This window comes from Arvicanthis niloticus, chromosome 6, assembly GCF_011762505.2.
Source record: "Arvicanthis niloticus isolate mArvNil1 chromosome 6, mArvNil1.pat.X, whole genome shotgun sequence".
Lineage (NCBI taxonomy): Eukaryota > Metazoa > Chordata > Mammalia > Rodentia > Muridae > Arvicanthis > Arvicanthis niloticus.
The window spans coordinates 43,617,827-43,630,453 of NC_047663.1; the positions used below are offsets into that span (position 1 = coordinate 43,617,827).

At 43.6% G+C, this 12,627-nt stretch overlaps 1 protein-coding gene across 2 annotated transcripts in view; it reads left to right on the forward strand.

Annotated features, from left to right (window-relative positions):
- Window positions 1-148: 148 nt before the first annotated feature.
- Window positions 149-12,627, forward strand: part of Supt6h (SPT6 homolog, histone chaperone and transcription elongation factor) — a 36,177-nt gene continuing 23,698 nt past the window's right edge. For both annotated transcript variants that reach the window (XM_076936225.1, XM_034507271.2), the window contains exons 1-5: window positions 149-342; window positions 10,971-11,108; window positions 11,801-11,959; window positions 12,050-12,126; window positions 12,398-12,590. In XM_076936225.1, the coding sequence (XP_076792340.1) occupies window positions 11,000-11,108; window positions 11,801-11,959; window positions 12,050-12,126; window positions 12,398-12,590 (538 nt within the window). In that variant the 5' untranslated portion in view covers window positions 149-342; window positions 10,971-10,999. The remainder of the gene's footprint in view (window positions 343-10,970; window positions 11,109-11,800; window positions 11,960-12,049; window positions 12,127-12,397; window positions 12,591-12,627) is intronic.

Genomic DNA, 12,627 nt, shown 5'->3' on the forward strand with positions numbered 1-12,627 from the left:
TAAGGAACACGCTGGCCCGGGTGGCCTTCGGGACCCCGCTTTGTTCTGGGTAGCTTTGGGGAGGCCGCGTTCCTTATGTATCTTCAGTCAGTGTTCGCGGACTCGGAACCAAAGCCCTAGACACCGGTGGGGAAAAGAGCAGGAAATGACCCTCCCACTCCCAATGACAGAGAGCCGGAGGTGACGTAGTACGTTAACGCAGCAGCGGCGACGGTGGTGGTGGCGGCGGCTGCGGAGGGCCCTTGCGGTGGGTCCGGACTATCCTTTTGCTGTCTCAGATCGGCGACTCCATTTTCTTCTGTGGGGGCTTAACGCAGCGCAGAAACAGCGGCCTTCAAGCAGGTAAAGCTCAGCCTTGAGAGTGTGTTGCGTGTGTGTGTGTGTGTGTGTACGCAGGTGGCGAGCCAGACTCTTGGGGCCTGGTCCCGTAAGGGAAGAGGCTTTGGGGTGCCCACTGCGGGAAGGAAGGGGCCCCTGGCCTTCCCTGATCTACCAGGGGGAAAAGGACAGGAAAGTGCTGTGATCGCTCTGAGTCTTCAGCCCTTTCTCCACGCGGTACCACCCGGAACCTGTGACCTGGGGTTCCTTCTTGCTTGGATCAACAGGCTTTCTGGGATCCGGTCTTCTCCGCCTCGTCTGGAATCTGGGCCACGCAAAAAATTGGGACTAGAAGAAACCTAAGGGTTTCTTTACTTGGCATCAGGTGATCGGATTAATTAGTCCGGGCTTTTGGATCCTGCCGGGCTTTCGGTGGTTCAGCCATGAGGCCGGTGTACTGTGCTGAATGTTAGCTCTTTTCAAAATGTTGAGTAATTAAACTTTTTTTCCCCCACGGATGGGCAAGTCCCTTAATACTTTCTAACGATGCGAGTTTATACATAAGTTCCTGGAGCTTTTCATCCTGCATAATTCATTTCCTCGAACACTTGCCAAAGACCTACCATAAATATTAGGGTTGGTTGCTAAATCAGAAATGTGTATTCTTGTTTGACATCAGGTTCTCAAGTATCTAAGTAAAGCAGTTTTTTCTGTGTTATAGAATTGATGCCTGTTTTCCTTTAGGAGGCAGGTCTTCTATAATACATGAAAAGTCACCCTAATACAAAAGTAATAGGGTAATTTGTTTTTTCATCCCCTGCCCCACTTCATTCCTGCTGATCCTCTTCTTCACAATCCTGTATTACTTTCATTAATTTTTTTGTGTGTATGCCTCAATTAGTTAATTTAAGGTTATTTACAAGTACATGAGTGAAGAATTATTCAGAGAAGCCTGGGCTACAACCCTAAAGAAAATGTTCCCCTTCCCCAGCAACCATGAATTACTATGGATCCTTAGAGTTGGTGGGATCTCGTGATGAGCCCCTCCCCCCTAGCAACCGTTAACTGCCTGTAAATCTGCAGGAAGGGGAGGAGCCTGGCCCTCTCCCCAGCAGTGAAATATGCTACAATGTGTGGAAATTGTTGAATTTAATTAATTTTAGGGAGAAAAAATTTAGTTCCATTGTTGAACGCTGAAGTTGACAGTTTGTAAGTCTTCAGTGTTTTAATTACAAAACAATTATAGCAACAATGAGAAGCTGAGCCAGGAGGATCATGGAAGTTAAGCTTTGGTTGCCTTTGTAGACCCTGTCTCAAAAAAAAAAAAAAAAAAAGGCTCTCCCCACAACCCTGAATTTAGAGCCTGTCTCCATGCCTAGTGTCCCACCACTGCAAGCTTATTTTATTTGGTTGGCTTGCGTGGCTATTAGATTAGATTGGCAAAGTATTAATATTCTCCAAATGAGCTTAATCTTACCCAGTGATTATCACACCAGAAAGTAGACCAGCACTGAAATTCTGTTAAAGTTTATATTACCCCCTCCAGTGCTTTTTTGGTTTCTGAAGACAGGATCACTCTTCCTAGTTGTCCTTGAACTTCCGGAGATCTGCCCGCCTCTGCTTCCCTAGTACTGGGGACTAAAGGCTTGTGCCACCACCATCCAGCAATAACCTTGTTCCTAATAAACGTCATCATCATCTGGGTTGGGTAGAATCACTGACTTCTTCATGATGATTTCCCAGTATCAGTTACCAAATGCTATGTTTCAAAAAAGAAACTCAGACAAAAACAAAATTATGTTCTAATATCCCTCAAAGGCCACTGCAGCCATCATCCTTCTTGATGTGTATCCTAGGCTGACCTAGGACGTATGGTCACTCCGCCCTCAGCTGCCCCAGTGCTATAAGTGTGAAGGTGCTGCTACTCCTAAGCATGGCTTCATCGCCCTCAGTTTTAAATTTTCATGCTATAGTCAGGTTTCGGCTTATAGCAGTTCAACTTTCTTATCTTTCACTGAGGCTTTAGTTATACCAACCTGACTTTCCTCCTGACTGCTCATCAAAATTGATATGGTCACCAGAAGCTACTATGTTGCCAAATCCAATGGATACTCTGTTTTCATTTCTGAGTCTCTGGAATAGTCAGTAAAGTTGCTAGTGCTTTGCTCTTGGAGATTCTCTATTGAGCTAGCTGCTCCGTTTTAGTCTTCAAAAGAAATACTGCATTTTTATGTAGTCATTATGTGTGCATGGTTGTGTGGCAGTTACTTTGTTTGAATGCTCTTTTTCTTTCTTTCTTTCTTCCTTTTCTTTTCTTTTCTGTTTTGTTTTGTTTTTCAAGACAGGGTTTCTCTGTGTAGCCCTGGCTATCCTGGAACTCACTCTGTAGACCAGGCTGGCCTCAAACTCAGAAATCCGCCTGCCTCTGCCTCCCAAGTGCTGGGATTAAAGGCGTGTGCCACCACTGCCTGGCGACAAAAACAATTTTTTTTCATTATTTTAATGATCCTTTTTCTTTGTGCCACCACTGCCCTGCGGATGCTCTTTTTCAAAACCAGGTTGAGTTCTCTATTAGAAGATCTCATGGGCCAGGCAGTGGTGGCCCACAGCCAGGGCTACACAGAGAAATCCTGTCTGGGTCGGGGGACGACGATGACTCATGGTTCTCTCATCAGTTTGCAGGGGGATCTCAGAGTGTAGCCCATGCTTGCCTCTAACTTTCTACTTCTGCTTGCCAAGTGCTGGAGACTTAGGTGGCTCCACCTAAGTGTGTGTGTATGTGAATTGTTTTGTAGGCATGAGCATGCCTGTATGTGAACGCCTAGGATAGCTCTGTGGAGTTAGTTCCTCCACCTTTACCTGAGTTTGGTTGTCTGACTGAGGCCTTCAGGCTTGCATCGCAAACGCTTTTGCCTGTGGAGCCATCGAACCATGCCCCAGCCTATATTTTAAATATCTTTTTTTTTTTTAAGATTTATTTATTTAATGTATGCGAGTACATAGTCATTTTCTTCAGACACACCAGAAGAGGGCATAAGATAAGAGTCCATTACAGATGGTTGTGAGCCACCATGTGGTTGCTGGGAATTGAACTCAGGACCTTCGGAAGAGCAGTCCATGCTCTTAACCACCGAGCCATTACTCCAGCCCTATTTTAAATATCTTAATTTCTTGTAATTAGTTTTTTTCATAAGTTCTGAGATCAAGATTTTTTAAAATGTAGATAGGTTTCTGAGACTTTTTTGTTTTTGACATTAAGGTTTTTGTGTTCTAAATGAATATTCCCTCATTGGTGCCTTTCAAATAAGCCTGAACCTTAGTTCACAGTAACAGAATGCAGAATATTTTATATTTTAAACTCCACAGCAGACTAGAAAGGTTATCCCCCACATAAGTAGGCCTTTTAAACTTAGGTTTTTGCTCATGTTGCCTTTACCTGGGACACCTCTCCCCCCCCCCCCCTTTTTTTTTTTTTTTTAGTAGAAGAAACAGGTTTCTTAGGGAGGATTAAGCACCCTGAAGGTGGGAAGGTACTCAGTCCCTGCTCTTATCTCCTCAGGCATCCTCTTCTGAGGAAGCCCGAGGCTTCTGTCATTGTATTGTTCTCATTGCTAATTAATTTGTTTCAAAGAACCTTGTGCGTGGCATATAAATGTCCTATCACTGAGATATACTCCACCCTCATAGATGTTTTACCATAATGTAATTTGTGAAAATTATGAACTCTACGGGGTGGGGGGAGAGACATACTACATTTAGTTTTATGTACCAAGACCCAGAACGGAGCATGACCCTAAAGCAAACAAGCCCAATCTAACTATTCCTTGAAGCTTCAAAACAAAAGAAGTTAACAGACTAGATCTCCAGCCTGGTCTCCTTAATTGCCTCCTGCAAGTTCTTGTTGGAAAGGAGAGACTGCTGAGTCCTCCCCTGTGGCAGTCTGATCCCAGCTCTAGTACTCTTCCAGAGAATGTCATGGTAACCAGCACCCTCTCCTTCTGAGCCACGCCTTACACTGCAGCGGGTTTCTGCCTGGAGAAATCTCCCCTGCCACTCTTCTTCAAGGCCTATTCCAGATGCAGTTAACTCAGTCTTTAACTTGAAGCATGTGAGTAGTAAATGCAAAAGTCAGAACTACAATCAGCTCATTCTGTAGACCTCCTATTAATAATGACATCATACATAAGTGATGCTGTATTCATGCTGGAGTCGCTGCTGCTTGGCATCCTTAGCCTGCAGTGCTGATGCAGCGCTCTACAGATCTAGCTATGGATGATGGGAAGTTAGGATTGCTTCTGACACTCCTCTCTTAACTGGAAGTCTTAGCATTGAGCTAGATTGGAAGCATTCCACAGGGATAGCACAGTGCGTGCTTTATCTCTAATTTAGTCTGGGAGCTAGGAGGGAAGGGATTCAGCTGTCTTTCCAAACTGCAAGCAACTTGGAACACCAGCTGCTCCCTACCCGCCCCGCCCCCTCTTCCCCCCCCCCCCCCAAAAAAAAAGCCTTGTTTTCTCAGGTAGGTTGTCTGTTTCTCTGTTAAATAGACTAGGGACATCTAATCTGTAAGATATTGACCTTTTAAAAGATTGAATTCATGGTATGGTGACCTAATTAAAGCAAACTGTGTGTTGAGACTGTTGTATCCAAATCTATTTTTAATGTCTCATTTTGAGACTTGGGAGGAACAATGTTAAGAATTAAAATTAGGCATGATGGCTCATTTTTTAATCACAGTCTCAGGAGACTAAGGTTGGAAGATTGCTGTGAGTCCTACAGAGTGAAGTTTCAGGATACACAGCCTAGAGTGGAAAACTGCCTTAAAAACACCAAATATAGGGATGGGGTTCGTTCTCTCTCTCTCTCTCTTTCTCTGTGGCTTTTTTTTTTTTTTTTTTTTTTTGAGTTGTGGTCTCACTGTACAGTCCTGGAACTCTGTAAATAAACGAGGCTGGCCTCCAGTTCACAGATATTGCCCCTTCTAAATCGTGGGATTAAAGGCATGAGCCACCACATCCAGCCTAGAACTTCAAATTTAATTGGCAGAATTTTTAAGACACTCACTTGGCATTACTCAAGCTTAATGACCTGAAGGATAAAGACCTTTGGAAACAAAGGGGGGGGGGTGGTGGAATATAAACCTAATCCAGAGACTTTCCATGTCATAGCTCTGCAGAACTTTTACAGTAGTCATCAAACTTTTCAGGACCAATTTATAATTTTAAAAATTATGCAAAGGGCTGGGCAGTGGTGGTGCACGCCTTTAATCCCAGCAATTGGGTGGCAGAGGCAGGCGGATTTCTGAGTTTGAGGACAGCCAGGACTACACAGAGAAACCCTGTCTCGAAGGGGGGTGGGGGGGGAAGAGCGGGTGTTGCTCTTGCAGAGGTCCCTGGTTCAATTCCAGGCCCCCCCACATGGTGACTCACAGGCATCCAGTTCAGTTCCAGGGCATCTGATGCCCTCTTCTGGCCACCTCAGGCACTGCATGCACATGGTACACATAAACATACAGGCAAAACATTCATACATTATAAATAAAATAAATCTTTGTTTTTGACATTGTAATGTCTACCTACAAAATACTGGATTCTCATAACTTTTTCTGCAATAAGCCTGTCACGTGTCATATGACCTCTGGAAAATACTACAACACAGGAGAGGTAATCTCTGGACCACACTTTGAGAATTACTGACACAATGTGACCAACACGTTGAAAGTGTTACTGTTGGTGACTGTATCACTTTGAACAAGAGATTTCGCCTCTGAGTGTATTTCTTCCCTTTTTGATTTTTATTTTCTTCTGCTCTAAATGGACAGAGAAACATTAATGTTTTATAGCTTAAAGCACAAGTAGGGATTAATAGGCTATTATATGCTAAGTGTCTGGTATTTGGTAGTTAAAGTACCAAGGGGTGTGGCTGATAAAATGGTTCAATGTGTATAGGCACTTACTGCATAAGCCTGGCAACCTGAGCTGATTCCTGAAACCCATATCAAGGTGGAAGAGAGCTAACTATACACACATACAAATACACATACACACAACCCCACACACACATCACACCACCGCTCACATACACCATATACACACCACACAGTACATACACACACACCTAGTACACGCACGCCACACATATCCCACACCCCAAATATATGCACACACACCCACACCTCTCCCCAACACATACACAGCACACATCACACACACAGATATACACATTTAAATACCAAGAGAAGACCTATATTGGTTTTTGGGTGGGTTTTGTGTATATTGATGTTTGCCTGGTTTGTTTTCCGTTTCTTACCTGGAGACTACTCTGTGTATTTCTTGAAACTATAGTTCATTTTAAAGTATCTTTTATCATAATTAATATTTTTATTAAAAAATCAAAATAGGACTGGAGAGATAGATGAATGCTCTTCCAGAGGTACTGAGTTCAGTTCCCAGCAACCACATGGTGGCTCACAACCATCTATAATGGGACCTAATTCCTACTTCTGGCGTGCAGGTGAATATGCAGATAGAGTACTCACTCACATAAAATAAATCTGTTTTTAAAAAATCAAAAGGGAGGAAGGAGGGATGTGATAAGGGGTTTGTGGAGGGGAAACCAGGAAGGGGGATAACATTTGAAATGTAAATAAATAAAATAACCAATTTTTAAAAGGAAAAAATCAAAATAGAGAACTTAGTTAGAGAACTTAGTTAGAGAATGGTTTGTTTTCACATATTCCTCTTTACTCGACAGGTCAGCTCCTTGACAGCAGGTCCTCAGTCCTGCCTTTTTTTCAGGCCTCCAGCTTTCACATAGTGTTCAGACAGATACTAAAATAGTTTAATTTAAAAAAAGAAGAAGAATGGCAACTGAAACCTTAGCCTTTGGTTTCTTTTCTATCTAAGCCCAAAATCTCTACTTGGGCTATTGGGGTGGGGAAGGACAGGGTCTCTCATGTAGCCCAGGCTCAAACTTAGTATGTATTGGAGGATGAGTTTGCACACTAGATGCTCACCAGTCCTGATACATCCTTAGCCAGCTGCTCTTGGTTCTTGATGTTGTTGACTCGAGTCATCTTAATTGGGTATGGTGTTGGTTGATACTAGTTCAGGTGACTTACAGGAGAACCATAGCCACCACATTTATGTTATGGGCACTAAGCACTTGTATTTGTACAGAACACCTAGAGGGATAGAACTTTTCTGGTACAGGACCACAAAGGGCCGTTTGCTGTATAGTCTTTGTTGTCATAGTTTTTATTAGCACATGAGCTGGGTATGATCTCTGTCTTCCAGAAACTTTTAATCTGGAGTGTGGGAAAGGGAGACAGACAGTGCAGGGTAGCTGAGGGCGTTGCTGAGTTTATTAGCAGTCAGCTTCAAGATTCTGAGGTAGAATCCTGGGGTTATTGACTTGTTTGATGTATGGGGTATTATTGGGTTGTTTTTTTTCCCCCACAGGACCTCAAGCTATCTTTGACCTTGAATTTATCCTTCTGTTCATACACATAGCGCACGGGCACACACACATATATGTATAAGCCAGAGGATAATAACCTCAGGTTATCCTCTGGGGCTCTCCATTGTGGGTTTGTTTGCTTGCTTGCTTGCTTATTTAGTGTTTTTGAGTCAGTCTCTGGCCTGAAGCATATCAAGTAAGCGAGGAGAGTGCCTCACATCCCCATCTCTGCTTCCCCCTGCTGCTAAGAGTTACCAATTGGGCCACCATGCCCAATGCTGAGCCACACCCTTGGGCTCTTTGTGCTATTTTTAAAGTCCTACTCAAGGCTCAGTTAAAGTTTTCCGAGTTCTCCACTGCCAGGCTTTAGATATGTTGGAAAGCAAGGAGATAGGAGATCGATTTAGTAGTTGGTGCAGAAAAACAGAATGCTAAATAAAGTGAGACATAAAACTCAAATTGAAACCCAGCTGACAGGGCTCTGTGGGTAAAACCATTTACTTGGGCTTGTTCCCAGCACCCACACAGGGTTAACAATGGTGTGACTGAAGTTTCAGAGGATCTGATGCCTTCTTTTGGGCCTCTAGGTGTTATGTGCAGGAAAAACACTAATACACACAAAATTTTTTTAGATTTATATTTCATGTATGTTGGTGTTTTGCCTGCATTGTATGTCTTTGTGAAGGCCTTAGTCCCCTGGAACTGGAGTTACAGATAGTTGTGAGCTGCCATGTGTTGGGTGCTGACAATTGAACCTGGGTCCTCTGGAAGAGAAGCCAGAGCTCTTAACTGCTAAGCCTTCTCCAACCACAAAATAAAATATTTTTTAAAAAGGAAACCCAGTTAACATTTATTTGAAACTAAATTCTTAGCTTCTTTTGTTGGTACACACCTATAATTTCAGTACTTGGGGGGTAGAGTCAGGAGGATCTAGAGTTCATCCTTGGCTAGACGGCAAATTTTAGGCCACTCTGGGCCATATTGAGACAGTGTCTGTAAAGCAAAAAAGAATCTTACACACAGTAAGCACTTTTACCCACCACCCCCATCCCCAAGCCATCTCACTAACTTTCATTGCTGGCATCATCTTTATAATTATTATTGTGTGTATGGTTTTTGTATACAAGACCATAATCCACATGAAGAGATCAGAGAGCAATTTTCAGGATTCCATTCTCACCTTCAACCATGGGCTGCCGACATCAGACTTAGTTGTTCTCCAGGTAGCCTAGGTGTTAGGGACGAGGTCAGAATTTGATTTTTTTTTTTTTTTTAAGTTTGGTTTTTTGAGACAGGCCTGGATTGGATTGTCCTATAGGTATGTCTGTGAGGTTGTCTTGATTGTTAATTAACATAGCAGGCCCAGCCCACTATGGCAGTGCCAAGTGGTCCTGAACCATATCAGAAAGCTGAGTGTAAGCAAGCTAGCTAGAAAGCAGCGTCCTTCCTTCTCTATGGCTCCTGCTGTGTCTTGTCTGTGAATGAGTTCCCTGAAGTGAGTCAGGTGATGCTATATAGAATAGCAAACAAGCCTGCCTTCAAGTCCTGCCTTTATTGCCCTCAGGGGTGGACTGTGACCTGGAATTATAAGGTGAATGAACTCTTCCCTCTTCTACATTGCTTTTGGTCAGTGTTTTATCACAGCAACAGAAATGAAATTATGAGGTAAATGATACTAATAGCTTCGTCATTGTTCCGATGGTTCTGAAGAGGCTCTTTCAGCCAGATTCTCCAAACCAGCAGTCATACAAGTAGGCATAAGTTTACATAGTGCTGTTAAATCCATTGAAAAGGGATTTTTCTTTTTAAAAATAATTTTATTTTTATTTTATGTGTATGGATGTTTTGTTTGTGTGTATGTCTATGTACCATGTATGTGCCTAGGGCCAAAAGAGGCCAGAAGAGGATATTGGATCTCCTGGAACTGGAGTCATGGTTGGTTCTGAGAAACCATGTGGGTGCATGTGAGTCTCTGGAAGAACAGCTAGTGGTCTTAACACAGCCATTTATTTCTCTAGTCCCCCTGCCCTTCCCTTTGCTGGGGACAAGGTCTTACTGTGTATTCCTGGCCGTCCTGAAACTCACTCTGTAGACCAGACTGGCCTCAGATTCTCAGAGATCCCTTTCTGCCTCCTTAGTCCTGGGATTAAAACCCTGGGTATCCAGGCATAATAAGGATTTTTCTTTTGACTCTGCTAGAGCATGTCTGCAAGCACACAAGTGCTGGGCTGACAGTTCCTGTTTCTCAACCTTCCTGTGAACAAGTCATGTAATCTCACTCTCCCATTAAGCCTCACCTATATAGTAATCTCTATGCTGGTTGCGCTCTTCATCTGCCCAATTCTGCCTGGAAATTTTGGAGTGGAACACCTAGGCTAAGAGAAATAGTAAAACCAGATGTGGTGGTTACTTCCTGTAATTTCAGCACTGGACAGGCAGAAGCAGGAGGATTGCTGTGAATTCAAAGGTCAGCCTGGGCTACAGAGTGAAACCATTTCTCAGTAAGAATAGTGAAGAAACAAATGATACTGATGAAAGTGTTAAATGCTATCCTTTAAAAATACAAGAGGAGTGGCTGGAAAGATGGCTCAGCGGTTAAGAACACTGGCTGCTCCTCCAGAGGTCATGAGTTCAATTCCCAGCAATCACATGGTGAATTACAACCATCTGTAATTGGATCTGATGCACTCTTCTGGTGTGTCAGCAACAGGGTGCTCATATACAGAAAATAAATAAATAAATCTTTAAAAAACAAAAACAAAAAAAACCCACAGCAACAACTCTAGGAACCATGGGAGATGTGAAGCCATCTGATTATTTCCTGGTTCTGGGTATCAAACCTGGGCCTCTTGCATGCTAGGTAAGCCCTTACCATTGGGCCACACTACCAGGGTGAGCCTCCTGATTCTTACTGAGCAGTAAGATGGAGTAGGCAGAGCTGTGGTATATAGCTACAAGGATTTTGTGGGAAGATTTAAGAGCCTTCTTTAAAACTATGTGTCTTTGTTGTGAGACAGGGTCTTACTATTTGGCTCTGGCTTTCCTGAAATTCATTCTTTAGACCAGGCTGGACTTGAACTCATAAAGATCCACCTGCCTCTGCCTCCTGAGTGCTGGGATTAAAGGTATGTGTCACTAAAACCTGGCTCTTGTGTCTTATTTTTATGCCCCTCCCCCTTCCTTTCCTTCTGTAGTTTTCAGGAGGCTGTGAGAAGCAGCAACAATGTCTGACTTTGTGGAAAGTGAGGCCGAAGAGTCAGAAGAAGAATACAATCATGAAGGCGAGGTGGTACCTAGAGTCACCAAGAAGTTTGTGGAAGAGGAGGATGATGGTGAGGAGGCCCCAGCCTCAAGCTTCTCCCCACTATTCCTAAGCTTTGGATAGTTGGATTCTTGCTGATGAAAGGCTCAGGCTGAGCACAGAAGTTCTCACACATGAGGTACCAGCTTGAGAACGTTCAGTCATTCTTAGAAACACAGTACATTGCTCTGCTGTATCCCAGACACAGTACTTAGAAACCTAGGAAGACTAAGATGCAGCTATTGTTTATGCTATTGTGAGTTTACAGACAGTGATCTGATAAATAAATCTGTAGGTAGTGCTACCTGCTCTTAACTCTGTGAATGTTTATGTATCCCGTTTTATAACCTTTAGGTTCATCAACGAGTAGAATTGTATAATAACATTAAAGGGGAAGGGGGGGTTGTAATAACTTTCAGCCAAAGGAAGCAAGAAGGAGTGCAGGTGCTGAGTCTGTACTTGGAGGAAAATAGGTTACCAGTGGGTAGTAAGGAAGCCAGGTGACTGGGGAGATCATCTCTCTAAAGACAGATGGGAAGGGGGAAGAAGCCTGCCTTTGCAGGTGCTGCTGCTCCAAGTCCTGCATTTTGCTATTACAGGAGGCAGGGAATTAGCATGCCACCTAGTCACTGGGTTCAGGGCAGGTGGATAATTAAAGTAAGTGGGTAGTCTGCACCCACCCTCTTTTCCCAATCTCCATGCCTCAAATCCACATGATTTCAGATGAGGAGGAAGAAGAGGAGAATCTAGATGACCAGGATGAGCGAGGCAACCTAAAAGACTTCATCAATGATGATGATGATGAAGAGGAAGGAGAGGAGGATGAAGGCAGTGACTCTGGTGACTCAGAAGACGATGTTGGCCACAAGAAGAGAAAACGCAGTGAGTCCCATGTCAGCTGAGGCTGGGGGGGTGGAGCGTGGCAGTGGAGAAGAGCCTGGTCTCATTGTGGGCACACCTTGTTCTCTGTAGCGTCTTTTGATGACCGCCTGGAAGATGATGATTTTGACCTCATTGAGGAGAATTTGGGTGTTAAAGTCAAACGAGGAGTAAGTGCTTTCTTTATCCTTTTTCCTGAGTAGTTTGGGGTCACCAGGAAAAAGAAAGATGCCCAGTAGCATAATGCTTTGGGACCCGGATCTAAAGTGTATTAGAAAAAGATTTGCCAGTTTGCAGGCTGGGCCTTGAGGCTAAACATCACTCAGTGTGTTCTTTCCCATCTCACTTGATAAATGCAGTTGTGGTGGGAATATAGAAGTGAGCCTGGAGAGTAGACATGTACAAACCCATCCTAAAGAGGCATATTTTACTCAATACTAGCAAAAATACCGACGTGTCAAAAAAATGTCTGACGATGATGAAGATGATGAAGAGGAATATGGCAAGGAAGAACATGAGAAGGAGGCCATTGCGGGGGAAATCTTCCAAGATGAAGAAGGGGAAGAAGGGCAGGAGGCTGTAGAGGCCCCCATGGCTCCTCCAGACGAGGAGGAGGAAGATGATGAAGAGTCAGGTACATGGCGATTGTTGGTCGGGGAAGCCAACCAACA